The sequence below is a fragment of the Camponotus floridanus genome, unplaced genomic scaffold (genome assembly GCF_003227725.1).
Source record: "Camponotus floridanus strain SB8 unplaced genomic scaffold, Cflo_v7.5 scaffold72, whole genome shotgun sequence".
Lineage (NCBI taxonomy): Eukaryota > Metazoa > Arthropoda > Insecta > Hymenoptera > Formicidae > Camponotus > Camponotus floridanus.
Genome location: NW_020229841.1, coordinates 1,036,244 through 1,060,842, shown reverse-complemented (window position 1 = coordinate 1,060,842; position 24,599 = coordinate 1,036,244). Strand labels below are relative to the sequence as shown.

General features: G+C 40.6%; 1 protein-coding gene across 6 annotated transcripts in view; it reads right to left on the bottom strand.

Annotated features, from left to right (window-relative positions):
- Nucleotides 1-24,599, bottom strand: part of LOC105248659 (serine/threonine-protein phosphatase 4 regulatory subunit 1) — a 132,617-nt gene that overhangs the window by 24,296 nt on the left and 83,722 nt on the right. The window contains exon 1 of one of the 6 annotated variants that reach the window (XM_011253573.3): nt 7,216-7,613. The exons of 4 other annotated variants lie outside the window; for them this stretch is intronic. In XM_011253573.3, the coding sequence (XP_011251875.2) occupies nt 7,216-7,601 (386 nt within the window). In that variant the 5' untranslated portion in view covers nt 7,602-7,613. Of the gene's footprint in view, nt 1-6,373; nt 7,191-7,215; nt 7,614-24,599 lie in introns of those variants that run through there. One more of the 6 variants, XM_011253578.3, reaches the window with a different exon arrangement.

The window sequence follows — 24,599 nt, the reverse complement described above, 5'->3', positions numbered from 1 at the left end:
CGAAGAAGTATCCGCGTGCATGTCGACAGAAAAACGACGAGGGGGGAAGAGCGAGACGTAGAAAGGTATGACGCGGGAAGAACAGAGAAAGAAGGAGAGAGAGAGAGGAGGGGGTGGGAGGGTGCTGGTGCAGGGACGGATTTAGTCGGGGAGTGTGTGCGAGGAGGAGCAGGCATAGAGGATCTGGTACGAGAAGACTGTGGGGGCCCCCAGGATTCGAAGAAAGAAGAAACACATAGAGTCAACGACCCAACGAGAGGAGCGGAGCCGTCGCCGCGGTATATTAAGTCGCGCTCGGGACTTTATTGCAACTCTCCTCGTCGCTCTTTCCTCTCTCTCTTTCTCTCTTCCCTCTCCTTCGTCTCCATTACCGATACGTATGTAGCCGTTACGCGCGATTAACGAGAGTCTTTTGATTCGATTACGGGCATCGCGCGCGGCGCGAGGCAATAATGACAGGAGCGACGTTCGTGTAAACAACGATCGATTTCGGAGAAATGTCATCGCGCGTGCGCTGATCGACTTCGTCGAATCGTCAAAGTCCCAATGTTTAGCCTCGTCATTTCGAGAAAAATGAGCAAAAACAAAATATACATATAATATATACAGGGTGTCCCAGACTTAACGAATCAGCCGTTAATGGCAGATTCCTGAGATGATTTGGAAACGAAAATCTTAATACCAAAATGTTGAGGAAGATGTAGTTTCGGCGCTACAAAAGATTAAAGATTTACCAATCGCCTTACGTTTTTTGGCGCAATAATATCGATATCGATAGAGAAATCAATATAAAAAAATAGGATTCTGCAGTAAGCGCGATTGTGTCTTCGACGGTAGTCAGAAGTTTGAACATTTTTATGAAGTCTTTCTCAATATTTCGATATTAGAATTTTCGTCTCTAAACGATCTCAGGAATCTATTAACGGTTAATTCGACAAATCTGGGACACCCTGTATTTATCATACATTTTTAATAATACACATATAAAATATATTTATAAAAATACATATATAACATTTTATTAAATAATTAATAAAATATATAATAAATAATATACAGAACAAGCGTAAAAAAAATGCAACTCGCTTTATCTATCGGAAAGCTCGAGAGCATCCGTAACTTTGTCAGGATCGAGAGAATGGAAGTCGAGAATTCGGCAACGTAAGTCAATATGGATCCTTTTTTTTCCGCGCGTTGACCAACGAGCATGCGACTATTTCCTGTCACATTCCTCGCCTCGGATTCCAACGCGCGGGCCTCCATCGGCGGAGTCGTATGAATGACCGTCGCGGCGACGTGGACACCCGGTCGTCGATCTCCTGACGTCATATCGGCGGCGGCGGCGCGCGACGGTCGTGTTACGACCGTGCGACCGTTATGTGACCGATTGGCACACGACGACGACGACTACCGACAGAAAATGTGGACTGTGTGTGCACCTGTTTACCTGTGGCCGCGTATTCGTCGCGTCGCAAAGCATCGCGTCGCGAGGAGCCGTCGTCGTTTATTAGCCGTAGCGAGTCTCGGAGTCTGTCCCGGCCTCCAGTCGGATCGATTTTGTAGAATAACATCTCGAGGGATATTCGCGGAATCTCCTCTGACAACCTTCGAACACCTTCCTGCGAAACGCATTTTCCTCCGCGTGAAACTCACTTGGCGCGGCTCGCGAATTTATTATCGGGACACACAGTTGGCACACAACCACTACCGCCGTATACACAATTGCATACATGTGGTGTTATGTTTCCCGTCAATGTTTCTTCTAATTTAAATTTTAATTCGAGATTTTTAAATTTAAGTTTTTATTCTTATCTTTAAATTTTAATTTTTATTCAAGATTTTTTTGAAAATCTCCGATTAATATAATTGACATAAAATTGAAAAAATTGATTAATTAGATTTTCTCTTCTAATTTAAATTTTAATTCGAGATTTTTAAATTTAAGTTTTTATTCTTATCTTTAAATTTTAATTTTTATTCAAGATTTTTTTTGAAAATCTCCGATTAATATAATTGACATAAAATTGAAAAAATTGATTAATTAGATTTTCTCTTCTAACTTAAATTTTAATTTGAGAATTTTAAATTTATATTTTTATTCTTATTTTTAAATTTAAATTCTAATTCAAGATTTTTTAAAAAATCTCTAATTAATATAATTGACATAAAATTGATTAGATTTTTAGACAGTTTAAATACATTGTTCTCGCAAATAATACGAGTATTGTTATTAATATAAATTGTAGCGATCACGGGCAATTTTCGAAGAAAAAATTTGGCTGCGGTTGTATGCGAGGAGCAGAAGAAACATCTCGCACCCCGATCTATCTCCTTCCTTATCTCCGACGACGACGGGCGCTCGCGCGATTACGGCCCGTACGAGTCAATTATGTGCGCGCTCGGCCGAATTAACGATACGGAGGGTGAGAGGGAGAGGGAGGGGAAGAATAAGACGCGCGTCAAAAGACGTATCGCGACGCGAACGTGGGATAAGCCGAAGGGACGAGCACTGTCCGGGATAACTCTGAATCGGTGCGATTAAAAGTCCGGGCGCGCGGTTTCGGCGAGCGAGATTGATATGGAGATTAAAGAGAGAGAGAGAGAGAGAGAGAGAGAGAGAGAGAGAAAGAAAGAGACAAACTCACCACCGGCGACGCGTAAGCGCGAGACGAAGAAAAGAGAGAGAGACCAAGATAGGGGGAAAAGGGCGAAAGGGATCTTCGAGGGGTTATGGGATATGAGAGAACGAGACATACGCGGAGGACAGGAGGGGGAGAGGGTCAGTAGCTCCGCGTTCTCATGCATTCCGCTCTGTCATGGCGGCCCCAGGCCGCTCAGACGCTCCTCGTCCGTCCTCGTCGAATGCACATGCACGGCACCGGAGGCACCGGCCTCGTTGCCCTCGCTAAAGAAGGAGCGACCGAGGAAGAAGACGGAGAGGAAACGACGTTCTTCTATATGTCTGTGCGTGTGCGTGTGTACGTTCATATGTGATGTTTATTGAGTATTCGGGGACGCGGTTCCCCTAAGAACACCGCGCTTTGTGATGATTCGCGCAACGCGAATCCTCCTCGTCGCCGCGGGATCCTTGCTCTCGCGCGTTTGACGCGGGCGCCGGGCTCCGCATATATCGGGCAGCCGATAATCATCGATGCTAAAAGGATCCCTCTTTTGGAAACGAAAGAAATTTTTCCAATTTTCAAATACCTTCAATCATCGTTTCTACACTTATTCAACGATGCATCCTACAACATCCTTCCACGACGTAAACGGAATGGACACAAGCGACGACGTTTTTAATACATTTCTGCAGAACGTGACGATTTATCGTTAGAAAGAGCACAATGGGACGAAATATGAAATATAAAGGGCGGGAAAAAAAATAGAATTCGCCGCGCGATAAATTACTCGGGAACGAGAGAGCGACGATGGTGGCGAGAGAAAGAGAGAGAAAGAGAAAGGGAAAGAGACCTCTGGGAGAGATGGGAGGAGAGAGAACCCGAGAGACGGGGGTGAGACGAAGCGAGGGGAGAGACGAGGAAGCGGGAGGAGGGGAGGGGGCAGCGAGGAGCGCCCACTGCGCTAAATGCTCCGCGGCGAAGGCGCCCGCTCTCACGCTGCCCGGGCCCCTCGCGCCTCCGGACCCCGGGGGCCCTTCTGTACGACGACGTAAACAAGGCACCGGGACCGTGTGGCCCCGAAACGATACGTGTGCGCGCACCTATATAACGCGGTCCCCTTTATTCTCTCTCGCGTTTGGTAATTCGCCCGGTAAATGAGCGGGTTTCGCGAGAGTACGCGCTGCACACAATTGCGTTCCCACATACATATATGTCTAAAAAAAAAATGGAAAATAAGCAGAAAAAGATACTTTACTCGCGCGAGATTTTATTGCCAACAAGAGCGTCGTCGAAGCTTGCGCAAAGGTATGCGAGAAAAATTAATTCGTATTTATAAGGACACTCGAGTATGAATTTGATGTAAAAAGTACCATTTTCAATAGCTCGTAAGTACTCGATCGAAGATGTAATTTGATTTATATTTACACCCGAAAAAATATATTCGAGATAATTTACAAAGAAATACAAAGGGTTTTCAAAGATACAAGGGAATAGATCGATATCGATTATAAATAAAATTTCGGTATCGCTGCAAGAGTATTTAATCGAAGCTTGCGATAGAAGACAATTCGCAAATTAATCTTGTATTTTTAGTAGACGAACAAAATATTTATATCGTAGAGACAAATATTTTGATGAAAATTCGTGCTCTATCGTGCTCTATTTTTAAATAATAAAATTATTCATTACATTTTAAAGCTTTTTCTTTTAATGTTAATATTAATACAAATTATTCCGTGCGATATTCTCTTGGAAAAGTATGCGAGAAAAATTGATTTGTATTTATAAAAACACTCGAGATAATTTACAAAAAGGTACAGTTTTTTAAAAATATAAGAGAATAGATCGATATCGATCATAAATAAAATTTCAATATCGCTGCAAGAGTATTCAATCGAAGCTTGCGATAAATACATAATTCGCAAATTAATATCTTGTATTTTTAGTAGACGAACAAAATATTTATGTCGTAGAGAGACAAATATTTTGATGAAAATTCGTACTCTATTGAAAAATTTCTAGATAACAAAATTATTTATTACATATTAAAGCTCCCTCTTTTAATGTTAATATTAATATAAATTATTCCGCGCGATATATAGTTTCCCTTCGTAAATTCCCGCGGAAAAGTATGCGACAAGTATGCGAATCCTCAAAGTTATTTTATCAAAGCGCAATCGTCGCTCCTTTCACATCGAGCTCGATTTTCGCGAAGCAACGCCTCTTCCGCTTTGTTGTTATTCATAAAGGTCCGAGACGGTGCGCGCTCGCGCGCGGCTCGCTACGAAAGTGTTTGGATTGCATCGAGGAGAGGAACACACGGAGGTCGAGACTCTCAGGCGGTCGGTTCGAAGACGGCATTCCACTGGTACCTGTCCTTAACTCAGCCTCCTACAGTTCGCATTCACGGCTCGGCAGCGAGCGAGAGGGGGCAAGAAAGAAAGAGAGAGAAAAAGAGAGAGAGAGAGAGAGAGATCCCGGCCCACCTAACCATAATACAACATACGCATAAGAATCTGGAGGATCTCGACGCGCGGGCTCGGAGCTTTACGAACGAAGGAGGCGAGAACGAACGTCCGAGGTAATAAGGCTCGTGGAAGAGAGACTTTACGCGAAACAAAGGGCTCTTGCGAGTCACGTGTTTGCTCCCACTCGTTAAAGGGAGTCGCGACTCGTTTCCAATTACGGGAATTAAATGGAATTCGACGAATGGAACTACACTCACGGCTGCGAGTAATGCTAATGAGTCCGACATACGATCGAGATGAGTTTTTAAGCAATTTTATCGCGAGATAAAAAAAAGAAGCAGCAGGAGAAAAAGAGAAAGAGAGAGAGAAAGAGAGCGCTCGTTTTACGCTGCCAAGCGCGACAAAAAGAGACGAGATAATTATATTTTTTGAAACCGCCCGTAATGCGTCAGCGAGTTGAATTTCCGCGGAAAAGAAGGAGATAAAATTATCTTACGGATAAACACGGAGAAGTAAATGCCAAGATTATTTTTTTTCGCAGCACTCTCCGAGTACTGGCCTCGTCAGAAATCACACCGGTTTCGATTCCCGCGCAAAGACGGAGCGAATGTGTGCGTGCGTGCGTGCGTGTGTGTGTGTGTGAGAGAGAGAGAGAGAGAGAGAGAAAGGTAGTAGTTACGCGGAGCGAAAAAATGCACGGCAATGATATTCAGGAATGCGATGAGCGCGATAAGAAAAACACCGCTGAGTCGCCACGTTGCGAGCGTGGAATTCTCGCTTGCAAATGTGCACCGAGATATTACAGTATCGCTCGACATCCATTCTTAAAAATGACGCGCGTAAAAAGATCGAATTGAATTTCGCTCGATACTTCTTCTCTCCCCCCCGCCCCATCCTTCTTTCCTCTATCGCGATCGATTCCTCTTCTATCGCTCATTTCGCACCGCGAGCGGCAGCTGTCACCTCGCAAAGATCTTGACGTTTGATAAATCAAGAGGGGTTACAAAACGTGCGTTAATTTCTATCCTCGCAATAGTATTTACTATCTTTTACACACGTGGCACATACAATTCCAAGAACGAAAGAAATTGCAACGCGTCTATATATATATATATTTTTTTTGACAGTTCATCGAGTGTCAGTTCGTAAACAAAACTTTCGCCCGCGCAGATCTTCTCCCCGTCCTTCTCTCTCCTTCGCACGCATTGTCAGCGAAAGAAGCGTGATTAAGGAAGCCGTTGAGATGGAGATGCGAAGAGATAATGAGGATTGTGACATACGTACTCATCCCGATGCTATATCTTGCTAGCGATGGCGGATCTTTTCCCTCGTTCGTCGCTTCGTTCCACTTATCCTCGTGCACGTTTCGATGAACGAACGAACGAACGAACGAACGAACGAAACGACGTGTATAATATCACATATTTACGACACGCTCGCTCATTTTTTTCTCCCGTCCCCTCCCCCCTCCGCACCCTCTTTCCTTCTCCCGAGGGAGAGGAGGGCCATTGAATGTGGAGCGCGCTGTAGAGCGAGAACCGGCGCGGCGGGAAGACGAGAAAGAGCGGCGGGGAGGGAGGGGGGACGGGAGAGGAGGAGAGGAGCGGGGCGGAAGGAGGGAGGGGGGGGAACGACGGATCGTATTATGGGAACACACACGCCCGAACACGTGTGTCTCGCTTCCTGTGGCGGGCCGGAAGTCTCCGCGGCGCACTATGGCGCGCCGTAGCGTAGCGTGACCGAACTACGCGAGGGCCATTAGCGTACCTCAATGGCCAGAGGAGGAACGGAATCCGATTATATATCGGTCAAAAACCACGTTGCGTTTTTTTTTCCCCCCGTCGTTATTTCGTCGCCTCGTGCGCCCCCGCCCCCCTCCTTCCCCGAGGAGATTTTACTCCGATATTATTAGATACGGATGTCGGAAATGATGGCCGATACCGTTTATACCCGGCGCTCGAAAATACGAGACTCGCGGCGGACGGACGGACGGACGGACGGACGCGCGTCGTTTCGTCACCCGCATGGCGGCCACGTCGCGATATCCGATCGTCAATGTTCGGTCGATAAACTAAACCGTGCTGAGAGAGAGAAAGAGAGAGAGACCTCCACCGTTTGGTCCTCACCCGTTTTCGATCCCAAACACTTGGGAGCACAATTGCCAAAATAGGAATACCCTCGTCCGATGCCATCGCGGGGCGCACTCGCGGACCGGCACCACTACGTCCTCCTCGTCCCGCTCCCGTCGTTGACTTATCGTCGTCCTTATCACTTTCGTCGACGGAAAATCAGCTGGACGATCGCTCGGTATCGTCCTCTTCATCGCGCACTGTGTGTTAATCCCGTCCTCGTCCTCGTCGGACGATATCGTAAAGTCGCTCATAAGTAAACGGGGAGGGAGGCGGGAAGAGAAATCGCGTGGAATAACGAGATGCGCGAGTGAACGATCATGATGGCGCGTGAACCGCACTGAGACCGGCGATAAACGCGACCGACCCGCGCAACGGACCATGCCACACTGAGAATGATCGCTGGCGCGTCACGCTCGCGCCAATGCGCAGATGCCAGATGCGCACTGGCTACTGCGCACGACGCGGCAAAGCAGCGGCAGCAGCGCCGCGTTCGCTCGCGTGAACGCAGGCAGCGCCGACGCAGGCGTGATGTACACAGGGAGAGAAGAGCGATAGAGCGAGCGAGAGAGAGAGAGAGAGAGAGAGAGAGAGAGGGAGAGGGAGAGCAAGAGAGAGAGAGAGAGAGAGAGAGAGAGAGAGAGGGAGAGAGCAAGAGCGAGAGCGAGAGAGAGAGAGAGAGAGAGAGAGAGAGAGAGAGAGAGAGAGAGAGAGAGAAGACGAATGTGTACAGTGGAGGGGAGAGTATGCGATGCTTTGCCGCGAGTGGTGGGGAGAAAAGGGCCATAGGGGAAAGGGGCAGACCCGTTAGTTCTCAGAAGCGGACTGCCGCCAAACAGAGCTGCAACCGTGTACCGGCCTGGTGCTGGCTGGTTGATTCGCTCTCTCTCTTTCTCTCTCTCTCTCTCTCTCTCTCTCTCTCTCTCTCTCTCTCTCTCTTCCTTTTCTTCCCGAGACTGCCGGTATCAGCGTGCTTTGGGCCTGCTGGCACCGATATCTCCCTCTCTCTTTTTCTCTCGTAGTACACACACGCCCAAAATTGCACGGAAATATTTCCCCACGAAAATTTCTACGGATTAACCCACAAAATCCCTATATATATTATAGTGATATATATATATATATATATATATATATATATATATATATAGGAATTTTATATTAATTTTGTGTCTATGAATAGAGGTTAAGGAATCAATTTTAATTTCTAATGAATGGGAAATGTGGAGCAAACAATAATTAAGTAAAAAAATAAATAAAAAATGAGATAATTTATATCAAAATCGAGATTTACACATTTTCCTTGATTTAAAAAAAAATAACTTTAAAGGAAATTCCGCTTTCGTGGGATGTCGTGCTCTATTTCGAATTTCAAAGTCCTACGATCGGGGAAAATTAGAAGAAAAAAAGAAAAAAAAAATTCAAGCGTGATTTGTACTTGTAACATTTGCCGCGCTCTTCTGCCTCTCCTAATCCGAGAAAGAGGATCCAATCTCGTTCCGTTCCGACGGTCAGTCCGTCTTCTCTTCCGTCATCCCTTCTTCCCGCGCCGACGACGTCGTCCGATAACACACGGGCGGTCTAAGAAAACTGCAAGACTCATTAACGGTTCTTCAACACGAATCCGCGCAAGAGCGTGTGCGTGTTTGCGACGCCGGTGCATTCCATCGCTCGTGGCCGTGTGAACGACCGTAGGACATATACAAGCACTGTACACACGCAAGAATCTACCACACACGAGGCAGGAGGAGGAGGAGGAGGAGGAGAAGGATCGTGCCGAGAATAAGACAACGAGAACGCGACAAAGATAGCCGTACCTTGTACCTGATATGCGCACTTGGACGTCAGACGATAAGCTATCTAGTTCTTGTCTGTCGTCATCAACGAGATACGAGCGAAAGCCAAACTGGGATTACTAATCCTGGAAGCATACGTCGGAGATGCACACATCGTCGGATCTTTCGAACTTGATTCTTTTAAATATCGTAAAATTCCACGATTTCCTTTGACGAGTCTTTTATTGAATTTTTCGAAAATTATTAATATATAAATTATTAATATAGTAAATAATAATAATTATGTAATTGTTAGTATTAATATAGTATAGAATAATAATTGTTTTATTATTTAGATAGTATATAATTATTAATACAGTGTAATTACTAATATAAAATTATTATAAATATACTATAATTATAATAATTATTTTCAATAAATACTGTGTTAATTATCGTACATTTATCTCCAATTTTTCATGCAATCGACCACTCGTAGAATTATATTCAATCATATACGATTTCTATTTATTTCTTCGAACAAAAAGTTTCAAATTTTTTTTAATTTGATTTCTCAAAATATAATTATTAATGGGAGTATCTTTTTCCGGGAAAACTCTTTAATTATGGAAAAGAAGCCTTGGGTGACTTTTATCCATGGCGCCTTAATAGGTACTCGCGTTCGCGCGTGGCTCGGACTTAAGAGGCTGGGGCAGATGCATCCGAAGACACAACAGGAAGTTCTCTTCTCTCGCATCTTGTTCCCCTCCGTGCATCGTTCTTCGTGTAGTATACGTACGAGAGAAAGAGAGAGAGAGAGAGAGGGGGGGAGGGAAAGAGAGAGGGAGAGAGAGAAGAGACAAAGAAAGACAGTTCTCCTTCCTCTCCCCTGATTCGTTGCTCCTCCGTTCTATGGTGTTGTTTCTCTCGACGGAATCGTGTCTCCCCTCTATACACATGTACACACGTACGCACGCACACACACGTATGTATGTAAACCGTCGGTACACAAACGGTACGGAATGCACAAATAGATACTCGAGGTGGCGCGTTATTCGGTCGGCAGGATCGGTGAATGGACCGCGACGACAGTGAGAGAAGTAGGGTGAAAAAAAGGAGTCAATGAGCCGTATTGCGTGAGCGTAATTATTTTATGCGTAGTACGCGACGCCGGGAGTCGCGAAAGCTCGTAAAGATGCATTTATGCCATTCGAGAATTGACGAATCAACGAACGTGGTGTTTATCGAGATGCAAGCAATTATTACGACAGACGCTACGAATCGAGTCTGTTGGTGCATCAGGATCCAAGTTATGACTCTTGAATAAGCTTTTCAATTCAAATAACAAATCGATAATTTCTTATTCTTTTTTAAATTGTAAAAGAAAAAATCTTTGATAAAATTATCATTTGAAGAGTTATATTTATGTTATTTATATTACGTTATATTTATGTTATATTATATGTTATATTTGTGTATTATGAATTTTTAAATTCACATAATCAGTCTCAGAGTATAAGAAATCTTTTTTCGAGATACAAATTTATCAAAAAAAATATATTTTATGCTTCAGTTATATTAATTTTCTTAACCGATAGCAAATAAAATCAATAATGAATAAAAAATAAGAATAAATAATTATCATTAATAATCAATAATTACAATTAGCATTGAAATGCAAACTGCATGAAATTCTTTTTCTCGATTTTAGTATCAAGCAAACGAATTTCAATGGAGAAAATCTATTCCACGCCCGCGACCTCCAACCAGTTGACGAGTATGAACGAGGGTGTTTCCTCGCGTGAGCGACTACGCGAATTTGCGAACGCGCGTGTGCGTATTGTATAGAATGTATACATACTTTGTGAACCGAGGTGAGAGAAGAGAGAGAAAAGGAGAGAAAGAGAGAGAGAGAGAGAAAGAGAGTGAAATTGACTTGGACGTGATGGAGGGTCGGTTACGAGCGTGGTGTATAATCAGACGCAACAACGAGAATGAAGCGGAAGCCAGACGTACAGCCAGTATATGAATATTTGATCAAGTATCTCGACGTAAACCTGTGTTTTTAAAAACATTGCGGCACACTCGATAAAAACGAACGTTGCTACTAAAAATATTATGTGCGCACGTGTGTATGTGTGACAAAATATAGATTCGTGTATTATTCTCAATTGCGATGGAAAGACTGAAACGACGGAAGCTGACAGAGCTGGTTAAGCGTTAAAAATATGCGCTCGCGTAAAAATAATACGCGCTAATTGTCTTGTGTTTTTACATTTGACAGGTGACGTATGAGTTTCTGTTTTCTCTACAAACTCTACTCTCCTTTAATTATTAATCGAGCGATGCCTTCTCTTTCTAGGGTATCTAAAAATTCGGGTCGTTAATTGGAGCACCTAAAATGCAGCGCGCTGTACAAATTATCAAAGACACCTAGTGTGTAAGAGGAATGCGCGCGTTCGTGTTTAAACGCTCGTGCACGGCATGTGTTCTAATAAAAAAAGCACGTGGGATCGACGAGGTGCGGCAAGCGACACACCCGCCTTCTGACTCGTCGGGTCAACTTTGATGAATGAACCGGAAAAAAATGTCAATGAGCGTAATTATTATTGCACAGGACGCATGCGCGGAGGGCACGGAAGGAACGTACGTGATACGAATCGAAAGGTATGTGCATTTAATATATATTAGAGCGATATGTCCAAAATTCAATAGAAGCCAATATCATGCATACATTTCGATAATTTGTTGATCCTTCAAATTTATATTCATAAAAATATAATATGTGTATTAAGTAATATTTATTAATTATAATTATCAACAGAGTCATGTGTTATTTAAATAATTTAATTCCAGATAAAAATTAAGTAGTATCATTTTACTACAAGATTATTTCACTTTGATATTATTTTACTATAAGAGCCCTGTAAAGCTAATTTCTCCAAACAAAGATGTGAAATTAATTTGAAAAAATGTAGGAATTTTTCTTCGACAAAACAAGACGAAGAATATTTTTCGAAATATAAAGATAGCGTAATGCAATCCACTAGTGCAATTCACAAGAGACCAGACAACGCAATGTCAGATCCCGTTCGCGTGTATCGATCTCGCGTGTAAACAGCGCGAGAGGCCGTGGCCGCAGGCGCGTCGGTTTTAACGATTTCCGCGGGGGGTGCAGCGATATATTCTAAGTACATTCATCGGCGCCCTCCTCCATTTATCGCGCGCGCACGCACGCGTATGGGTTACTTACTACGCGACAAATACGCTCGACGGCCGCATGAATGCAACGCCGCCGCCGTACGTAGTACACACGAGAGAGCGCGCGCGCGCGCGCGCACTCACGCACACGCGCGACGTGCATTCATAAAGCGCCGGACATATGGCGCGCGCGTGCGCGCGACTCGCCGTCTCCTCGGCGGCACTTTTCCTCGGCGTCGCCACCCTTCCTGCCCTGGCTCGCGCAACCCTTCGCTTCCACCGCGAGCTTACGCACTTCCTTTGCCGGCGTACGCATTCCTCGCTCGCGAGACGAGCGGAGGTTTATTTCCACCGCTTTGCGAAGACGGAATAAATCCTTTCACTCGCCGATAATATTCTCGAGGATTTATAATGTGTTTCAATCCACCTTGACTCGAGGCCTTACTTATGTCGAGATCATTACCGCGTCGGAATGGAATAGTTAATGATGATTTTAGTGCACCTTGGATCTTTATGGATATTTATGGATTTGTTTAGGCAATGTGAAATTTTTTTTTGCACCTGTTAGCACTTTAAATTTGATTACGGATGCACATACGACGCGTAAGGTTTATGATATAATTGATAATTTTTGGAAAAATAATTACTTAATTAGGCGTCCTATCTTAGGTCCTTCATGATGAGGCTTAAGGCACAGATTCGCGAGGAGACGCTTTCCCAGAACGAGACGGTGCTCCTACGAGGTTGTTCGCTTAACTGCGTGCAAGGCACACGCCATTCGGAATGCGAGTGTTTGCGTATAAATCGAATGTATCGCGTGCGTGGACGTTCCACCTCCATTTTCAACACCTCCGCCCCTGATTCTCATTGAACGCGCTCGCATCGCAACCTTATTGACGCGAAAATAACCGGCGAACTTTGAAACATCATGGGAGATATTTTGTAAAATCAAAAAGAGAGCGCCTCGACGATTTAATTGAAACTTAATTGAAAATAAATTTCAATATCGATCGATAAATATTCAATGAGCCATTTACGTTTCTTCGAGAAAATTTGCTACAATTTTTTTCGTTTTCGTGTCAAGTGTTTTCATTAAAAAAAAATCTATACAGCTTATTTCGAAAGACCAAATTCTCGAACACTGGAGAAAGAGAATGTCTCTTTTTTTCTTGCTCCTATAAATAAAATTCAAAGGATCCGTCTTTATAAATTAGATACTTGAGAGGAACGCGGACATTTTTCAGCCGAATTAAGGCGATATTTCATTTAGCGCAGAGCTCTCGTTTTCTCAGTTCGAGATCAGAGGATTCTTTCTCTCGACGGGAGGCGAAGGAACCGCGAATCGTCCCCTCGCGACCCAACACACACACACACATATATACACGCCCGCTCTCTTTCTGTCGTCGCGCACGAAAGTCAACGCGACGAAACTTTTGCCGCGGGGTCAACGGAACCGTCGCCGGAAGTCGTCGCCGATTCTCGAATTGCTCTCGCATCTCCCCTTCTCCCCCGTTGTTCTCCCTCCTCCTTACGACGTACTCGACGTAGGCACCCGGCATCTCCCTGATTACCATCCCGTCGTCGTTGAACCTTTACCACTCGGGGCCCTCGGTCCGCTCTCTGTAAACAGACCGCGTAAACCTCCGCCGACGCATCCACTTTTTCCTGCCTTCGGGGTCTAAATTTGTCTCATCGGAAGAGCCGCGCGCGACGCCCGATCCCGGACGGAAACTCGCGTCGTTAATTTATCCCCTCGGCTCATAATGAGTCTCCAATATTCCGTTTCTCTAGAATTGAGAAGAATTCTCGAAAGAGAACTGCGGCATGTATGTCTCTCATAAAAGAGAGAGGGAGAAAAAATATCACTTGGTCTTTTTTTAGATTCTAAACAAGCTTAAATATATTATTGAATGATAATTAAATTTTCGTACAAAGAGAAAAATTTGGCCGGAAGTGTCATCTTTAAAACGCATTTTTTTTTTCAAGCGCGAAAATGGAGACTTAAAGGCGCGTTCCTAATAATCTTATGTGCATTTTAAAAATGTACCATTTATAAAATGCATGTATAATTTAAATACAATATAATTCAATCACAATAATCAAAGTTATCACAATAATCAAATGTATAATTTAAATACAATATAATTCAATCACAATAATCAAAGATTCGCGTCGTTAATTTATCCTCTCAGCCCATAATGACTCTCCAATATTCCGTTTCTTTAAAATTGAGAATTTTCGAAAGAGAACTGCGACATGTATAAAAGAGAGAGGGAGAGAAAATATCACTTGCTGGTTCTTTTAGATTCTAAACAAGCTTAAGCATACTATTGAATAATAATTAAATTTTCTTACAAAGAGAAAAAAATTTAAATGGCCGAAAGTGTCATTTTTCAAGCGCGAAAATGGAGACTTAAAGGCTTTCTAATAATCTTAAAAAATGTACCATTTATAAAATGCATGTATAATTTAAATTTCACTCACATAATAATCAAAGACTCGCGTCAAGTATAAATCTCATCCTTCGTTATCCTACCTAACAAGACAATCTCTTTGCAAATGTCACTAGAAGCGTAACCTCAGGTCTCAGGAAAGTCTACACGAACGAGAAGGAGCGGACTCGCGGCGTATAGCGTATAGCGTATGTGGGTGTGCGTATGCGTGCGTAGGGTGCCGACAGCGTGACGTCATTGTAGCAACACCGTCGCCGCCACCGCCACCGTCGTCGTCGCGCCAATGGAAAGAGCACAAGTCGCGTGTGTGACGTACGGTATTATTTTTCGGTGTGCGTCTGCGCGCGCGCGCGCACGTACGCAAGTGCGTGTGTACACACGTATACAACGCACACACGCCGATCTTGCTCTCGCGCGAGGAGAAGCAAAGGAGAACGACGCCCCGGCCCATGTGTAGGATAGGACCGGAAGTGCGAGTATCCGGCCAGACTCGTGTGGGCTTCTCTACGCGCCGCAAGTACTCTCCTTTCTCCGTCCTCTCTCTCTCTCTCTCTCTCTCTCTCTCTCTCTCTCTCTCTCTCTCTCTCTCTCTCTCTCCCGCAGGCCTTCCCCCCTCTCTTCTCCCCTCGTCCTTCTCCAGCTCGTCCGTCCCTTCTTTCGCTCACTCCCTCGCTTCGTACCTAAGCATGATCTACTCTTTCCTCTTCTCTCGCTGTTCTCTTTCTCTCTCTTTTCTCTTTCTTCGTTGAATTTATTTCGATGTTAATCTAATTATGTGCTTCTTGTTGTTACGTGCTTCTCATCAATTACCGTGCGTTATTAATGTTTGTCCGATATGCATGTTTGTTACTCTCCGATATTTTAGTTTTTATTTCATTCGGCGATACGTGTATTTGAATCTCTTGCAGTGCAACTCAATTACAGCAAATAAAATGTAAACATAGTGAAAATTAAAATTCAGACAATTATATTTATGCATATATGTGTACTGTACCGAATTTAAAGTTATCATTTAGTTTAATTCTTACTACTAATTTCAATTCTTAACGTTATAATCTCAATTTTTGTATTTCTTATGCTTTATTATACAAACTTTATTATTTTGTACCGAATAATTTTTTATACTCTCGCACATGAAATTCTTGCTATTATTATCCTGATGCTATTTTGACACGTATTTATTTATTATTCAACTAATAATATGATAAATTTATTTCTATTCCTTTCTTTGTCTTTAATCTCTTGCTCTCTCATTCTATATGTATTTCTCGACGTCGTAGCATGGATATACACGGAAGGTACGTATGTTTATAAATATACAGATAAGCGGCTCTGAACGTTTCAGTGTAGGTATATACGATGCGATATATACGATGCAGTTGGGACTATCAAGTAGTTATAACGTGCTACGATCTTGTAAACACGATTCGATACATAAACTTGTTTCGATAATGGAGGAACTCGATTACGTATATTTCAGTCCAAAGGGCATTGACTAGAAATCACGCATTGAAACTGGCATAAATCTTATTGAGTTCAATACTCGACATTGTAAACACGGCAAACTGCACTTCACTCCAGTCATCGTTTTTTTATTGTCATTCTTAAAAAATATGTGAAAAGAAGTTAATTTTTATTTATCTATTTTATTTATCTATTTTATTTATTTATTTTATTTATTCTTTATAAAATTATAACATCTGATTATCAATTAATATTAATTATCAATCTTAACTACGAGAATCTGTAATCTCAAAAAAATTTTTTTACAAAGACAAAGCGAATGATTGTTTCTCTTAAATTCAATATTCGATTAATCTAAAAATTGCAGAGAATGACGCGTTGATCTGCTTCCAAATAAATTTTTACATCCAAATTACCGATGCGAAATCGCGGATAAATCAAAGAGCAAACGAAAGAAAAATTCTAAGCAAAAGGTACTGGGCCTCTCAGAAAGTGAATCGATCGATGACGACGCCCATTGTAAACCTTTCTTTCAGGAAACCGCAAATATTCGAGGTTCGAGTAGAATAGCAAAAATTCGTCTGATTATGACAATCAATCGCGATGGAATAATTTTTTATTTTTCTTCGCGTCGAAAAATATTCCCGCCATTTTTTAACATTTTATATCGAAATAAAGAATATATATAAAAAAATATTTGCATACTTTCGTGGAATATAATAAACCTTTAATTTTATAAATTTTTTTCAAAACTAAAAAATTGACTTAATCTATCATTCACTTTGCTGCATTATTTTCACTAATTTACGGCTCAAGTGTTCAAGAGAGAGACTTTAAAAGATAATCTCACACTAGAAACGATCAAGAATGAGGAAAGTAACGATAAAACACTCCGACGACAAAAAGGCACTGAAGTTAAAAGTTGTAAGACGCCGGAAAATGTATTCCAATATTCGAGCGCATAGATAAATAAATACATACGTGAGTTCCCTTCGGCCGGGCCGTCGCGGTCATAGCCGACGATCAAAATCCCCATTCAAGCATCTAATTTATATTGAAGAATTCCCGAAGAGGCCAGACCGAGGCGTCGATCTTTGAGGCGCCGCCGTTTAAGATGCATTATGCTGGCGGGCGCTCGACAATAGGCGGGAGAGACGAGAGCGAGAGCGAAAGAGAGAGAAAGAAGAGAGCCGATCGAACTCTCGAAGTGGGCAAGGGAGGGATGATCTTGATCGGGAATGCAAGCGAGAGAACGAGCGAAAACGAAAGAAGAGAAGAGGAGAAAGCCGAGGAAGAGGGAGGGAGATGACACTTCTTAGCCCGGAAAGAAGAACAGCGAGACGAATGTCGTGAACGGGAGGGTTACGAAGGGCCAGAGGGAACTGGTTCCAATATGATAATCGAACACGGGGATCGATGTGAACGTAGCACCTTGTGAGCATCCGTAGGAAACATTGCGACCCCCGTTATATCGTAGATCGCGGCGAGAGGATCTATCGTTTATTTTCTCTCTTTCTCTTTTTTTCTCTTTTCCTCTCGTTGATCGAAGCTTCTTTCCAGAATGCGATATCGATACCTTATCGGTAAGTACTTGTCGAGATTTCGCGATCGCGTCATAAATTTATAAAGACGACCTTTTACGTCGCGGCTGGATTTATTGGAACGATTGATGAATAATATGCATTTATATAATCCTTTCACGGACGTATAAATATGACTACGCATGTTTTTTCTTAAATGGGGACGCGATGCTGTATAATTTGCAATATTAATTGCATAGCTACGAATTAAAGCGATTATTTGCCGTTACCCGAGTATTTATTTGCGCACGCGTACACACTTTACGCATTTAATATTATTATACGTGATATCATATATTCGATAATTATTATGCGTTTAATATTATTTAATAACGACTTGTGTGTATTATTTACACCAAAATACTGTCTTTCATATATTTAAAATACGCTAATCATCTTTTCCATATCTAAGCTATCCTAACAACGATGAAGTAGTGCGATCCTTGCCTTATTAAAGATTAAGAATTCTTCTTATCAGCTTTTCTTTTTCCACTCGAACATCACCGTGTACGTATCCTAATGTTTGCAGATTGTGCAAAGCTAACCGACAGCATCTCTCCTCTTACAATTGCTCAATGTTGCGTTGAGTAATCGCCACCGTTTCACCCGCCGTCGAGGACGGTAATAATCGCATTGGCATTTCTATTTCTACCCATTACGTCCCTCTTCCCCTCCCCCGCCCCTAGATACATTTCCAATCTTCGTCTTCGTCGCGCGCGCTTATTACTAGGTCGACAGTTTTATACAAACGTTTTGCGTCTCGAGAAGAAATAGTTCGCGCTCTCATCATCCGAAGCCGGATATATATTGTACGTATGTATATGTTATACAGAATGTTTCTTAATAAGTGCGAAAAATTTGAAGAGATGATTCTTTGTCGAAAATTAAGGGTTTTTTATATAAACATATATTCCTACATTCCTTCCTGTGGAGTTACCCTCCTTAAAAAATGGGGGTAAAAATTAGATTTTTATTTTTTTTCTCAAATTTGGAACAAGTTAAAGAAATGAAATTTGGTGGATATTTTCTACTAGTAAAAAGGTTATTTATTAATATTTTTTTCAGCCTTCCGTATTGCTATAAAAGGATGAAACTAGCAACCCCTATTCATCTTCTATTAGAACTTTTTAATATTTAAAGGATCAATTGAAAAATTGTAGTCGACCAAAACTAGCCAAAAAAATTAAGTTTATTAATACGACGTTTCGACCATGTGGTTGTGGTCCTTATCAAGTATACACGATGTAATAGTAATCAGAAGGCAAGCATTAATGGTGAACATGTAAAACAACGTAATCACGTAACTATAACTAATCACGTAATAAAACTGTTTTATTGACGAAGTCTCACATGGACGCATCAGCTTCTCTCAAATTGAATCTAATTAAATAACGTTTTTTGAATTACGTGATTACGTTGTTTTACATGTTCACCATTAATGCTTGCCTTCTGATTACTATTACATCGTGTATACTTGATAAGGACCACAACCACATGGTCGAAACATCGTATTAATAAACTTAATTTTTTTGGCTAGTTTTGGTCGACTACAATTTTTCAATTGATCCTTTGATTACTCGACTAGCGATATTAAACTATTTACATTTTTAATATTTATATGAAAAACCCTCCTTAATTTTCGATAAAGAATCATCTAAAATTTTTCGCACTTATATAAAATTCGTATAATATAATAATTTTTTTTCATCTAAAATTAAGAAACACCCTGTATACATAGTGAGAGAGACAGATACGAGAAAACGGCTGACGCGATTAGCTTAATGATTACCATGAACTCGTTTCTCGTTAACGCAAATCCGCGTTAAATCGTTGGCGTATTTAAATAATCGCATCCTCGCGAAAATTCACGATCATCATTGGCAGGATATCGATATCGGTTTTGATATTATCTTGTCTCAGGAAATTCAGGACAAAATCGAGATAAGATTCTTAGTTAGCTCGTCAAGATTGCTAGGTTTCAAAAAAAACTAAGATATGTATATTTGTGAATTTTAGATGAAAAAAAATTATTATATTATACGAATTTTATATATATTTTGTGTTTTGGGAAATAAACAAGTAATATATAAATAGTAATTTAAATTTAAATTTAGTTATTTCAAATTATAACGATTATATTAAATATTTTATAAATAATCGTTTATATAGTATTAGATACAAATTATTAATAAAATCGAGATTTTTCTTACAAAAATTTAAGTATTCGAAAGGATTTAATAACAAGGATTTTATTACAATACAATATTACTAAAAATATTATTTTGTCTCGAATCTTGTGTAACCCTAATTGACATCGTGAAAGCAATTTATTGAGAGAAAAAATAAATATAATTTTTTTAATAATTATAATATATGATTCTCTCTTATCTATACTTCAATAGTATTTTTTATTACTAATTTAAAATAATACACTTTTTACAAAAAATTGGGAAACTTAGAGACGTAAAAAAATTGGATAAAGTGAGAGCAGTATTTTAACTGATATCGATCTCTCTATCCTTAATAATAGCGCAGCGCGATGACGTCTCCATTACGCCTTCCATGTCGCCACCCGCGATCGTTAGCGGCGGAAAGCGCATTTGCGAAATACATGGTTGTTGCTTAATCGCCGTCACTTCCCTTTGTGTCGGGAATTCGTATATCGGCTCGTGATGCTGCAGCGCAATCTCTCTCGCAAACCGTGTCGCTTCATGTGTGCGCGGCCGGATGCGGCGCTTGATACGGTGCGTCTCGATTGGCGGATTAACGCGCGACTATCATCGGCGTATTACCGTCTTATGTCAATATCCTTGGTGAATGGAAACCGCCGATGCGATACCGCTTATAAATTATACACGGTGGAACAAATACTTGACGGTTCGAAGTTAAATGCTCCGAGTCGAGAATAAACCGCGAAAAGCGCGTGATCGCTCGAGAAAATGTCTCGCAGATGCAAGTGGATTTCAAAGTGTCGCGGCAAAATTGTGATTATAATATAAATATAATATAGATTAATTAATTGATAAATATAATATAAATTAATTAATTAATAAATATAAATATAATTAGAAAAGTTGTTATTTGTTGTATCTGCTATGTAATTTATAACAGCAAATTTTAGTGTTTTTTTTTTAATTTAATTAGAATTTAGATCTTATTGATCTCTGCATTGGTTACATTTGAGTTTTGATACTTCAGATATAGAATGAGCTTTGAATCGTGAGAAACGATTTGCATATCACAGTCAAAATTTATATATCAAAGTGTGCACTCAAATCTTGTAAATAAATTGCCTGAAAATTCCATGATTTTTTCCAGGTTCATATTTTGTTCTAAATTCAAAATTTAAATCTAAAAAAATTCATTTTTTTTATTAACTGAATAATATATGCTAGTGTTGATTTAGATTTCAGTAGCAACACTAACAGATCACTTACATTTAAAAAAAATTATCAAAGAAGCAATTTTTAAAAAATTCCCAATAAAACTCGATGAAAATTCCGATTTTTCAGAATAAAACAAAAATTCCTCCAAATTTCAAGGAGTATACATCTTGTACGTATATAATACATAAGTATGATTAGGCTTAACATGGGAAGACTTTCTTTCTAAATTTCTGATAGTTGATACATAAATTTTGTCTCTGTCATTTAGATTTGGTTAAATGCAAATGCGAGATATCACAGTATTTATCAATCACTTATCTACTCGGTTAATCCAATAAATTGTTGCCGCAATCGCGAGACCATTTTTTCGAGCGATCGCATAAATAAAAAGAGCGAGACATTGAACGAGGGTTGCAAATGCATCGAGTGATTAGAATAATGTGGCGAGGCTCAAGTGGCGATTAATTTCTCCAATTGATAAAACATTTCGCGCTTGTTGCGAAAGGAGAGAGGGGAGAAGGCAGGGAAGGGAAATATCGCGATTCACGCAGTCGATAGAATTTACTGGAGTGATTGGCTAGCGCCACTTTACCTGCATTCATCCCCATGTTACATTCATCTTCGGCAATTCTAACCTCTGTTGGAACATTATTATCGTCATTTGGAAAAGGATTGTTTAAGTTTCCACGCTTGATACATGAATTTCCATTTTTTCAAATAGCTCTGATAGCGATAAAGTGAAAACAAAATTGAATAATCGAGCAACTGGCAATCCTAGATGAAAGGAATATTGCCGCAAGTAGGGAAATTGATGACTTCTGCATCGTTGGTGTGACTTGTTTGAGCAATCTCTCGATTTTCGAGTGCAAAGATAAACAATATATTCATTTACAATCGATCGACATTGCGCCCTCGCTGCTCTTTGCTTCGGTATCGAGTAATTCAGCTGCGCAATATGTGATTAAACAGAATTGAGATGGACGAGAGTGGGATGTCTTTCGTTATAAGGAGGTCGTCTTTATGCTGATACGGCGCGTACAAATGTTTTTACGTCATAAACACACACTGCAAAGGCCAATAACGGTCATGAGCGGATAATGAACGGATAATATCGATTCGCGAAATCGTTGCATTATGGAATTGAATTCACGAACGACGTTTATCAAACGCAGACGAAACTTTCTGGCGGATATTAATTTCTTCGGGGGAAAAAGTCGTGATAGATAAACGAAATTCTCCTTTAGGTCTATCGTCGACAAGTTCACGAGTCGATGTGGCGCAAGTACTGTCGAGAGACGTTACACAGATAGTGGAGATCGAGAATGGCAAGCCAGGAATCCGCGAGAGTTGCAGCTGAAGGCTTTTGCAGTCATGCATCTCGCGAGGTCTGACGTAGAACGAGCGAAGGCGGAAGACCGGAATATTATAAAAACGGAAGGGGTTAAAGAAGAGGGATGGAATATAGCTTGGAGAAATCCATATACGGTTCCCTCGACTATCTGTTTTCCACGTACTCTGACGAAAGAAAATCACCGAGCGACTCGTGAGAGGAATGAAACGCGAGACGAGCCCTTTCTTTCACATACTTGGGGATTTCCTGTCTTTTAGAAACCGATGCCTTCGTATCCTTAGCCATCGATCGATATCTCTCCTGGTCGAACCACACAGGATGAAATTATTTTCCCAAATTGTTGCCGTAGAAAATTAAGTGCCCAGTAAGATTTACACTATTCAATCTGGCCTCTGATTTATTTTTTCTTTGAATTATAGTAAGGATAAATAATTAATTCCTTTTAAAAAAAATAAACATACAATGTTTATTTCACGGAAATTCAACTTAAAATTTTTCATTATAAACATGTTCATTTAAAACCGGAATTTATTAGAAATTTACTTTACGTACAGTATATTTTTCCATATATTTAATTATCATTTTTTATATATGTATCAATTGTAGTAACTCAAAACTGTGCAAATATTTAAATTATTTTGTAATTTTAGCAAAAAGAGAGAGAGAAAATATTATATTATATTATATAAATATAACGGGACAATATTAAAAGACAACTGGAAAATTTTTCATTATCTTGACTTCCATCTTGGCTAAATAAATACATAATATTAAAATAAATAAATAAAATTAAAATAAATAAAATTAAAATAGTATTAATTACAAGTCATCATATATCCAACTTTTTATTTTTTTAACGCAATAATCGATATCAATAATCTATAGTTTGATGGTAAATTTACTGAGAATCCACGCAACGAGTAAATGCTCTTCCTAATAGCGTTTTCACGCAATCCTGTCAATTTCTTGAAATCTCTTGTTACAGACCGCCCTCTCCTTCTCCTTCTCTCTCTCTCTCTCTCTCTCTCTCTCTGCCTTTTCCATGAAAGAGAAAGCAGGGTCGTGGATCAAGCGCGGAGATGCGAAGGACGAGGGCTGTTGTGAGAGGAAAACGAGGAAGAGGTGGTGAGAAGAGGGGCAGAGATCTTTGGTTAAAGAAGCATTACAGCAGCGCCCCGGGGCCATCCATCATCCCAATAATTGCTTCCCTTCCCATCATAATTCCTATGGAACGCCGCTACTCACCCCTTGGTTAACGCTCCTCTCTATACGCGGAATATTATCGCGAAAACATTTCTTATTCTACGCGGCTCGTGCTCCAGAATTCTCCGTTCCACGCTTAGCTACGCAAAACGGAAACATTAGCAATTCTCGAGCATCGTCCGCGCGTGCGTGCACGCGTCTTTGTGCGTACGTGTGTTATGCGAGGTAACGGCGGTTTCACCTGTTTCGCTCTTTTTACCTCTCGCAATGAAATTCCCCTTATACTCGCAATGTCATGTGTACTACGTATCGTAAACAATGTTAAATTAGCATTAAATTAGACTTTTGCTTTACTCACTCGGAGAATCGATTACCTAAAATATATTAAAGCTGTCTAATTAGTAATTTACCTTTCAATATTATAGTGTTATTATTTAATATTATATTTGTAGAGAATATTTTTTTTCATGTGTATTATACTCTGAGAAAAAAAAATGGTAAACTTGACTAAATATTTTCAATTAATTATTACCTTTTTAATTAAAATATTTAAGTTAAACAGATGTCATGTTGGATTTGATATATTAAAAAAATAATAATTAGTTGAAAGTATTATAACCATTTATAATATTATGATTATTATTAATTATTACAATATTATAATATTATAATAATTAATTGAAAATATTATAAATAACGAAATCGAGAGATCTATCTTCATCTATCTCGCCCATTCGCAATTTTTCTTGCTTCTGAAACTTCCCTCGATCGTGAAGAAACCTCCGGCTATCGCTGGAAATCAATCGGAGAATGATCGATGCGTCATCGGCGCACACGTATATATCCTACCCTCGTTGCACCCTCGCGCACGCATCACGTATGCAAAAGACAAATAGCGTGCGAGCCGTTGTAACAAGAGGGAAAGACTGCATCGGAAGGAACGTCACGTTGCCGAAAGCAACGTAGTC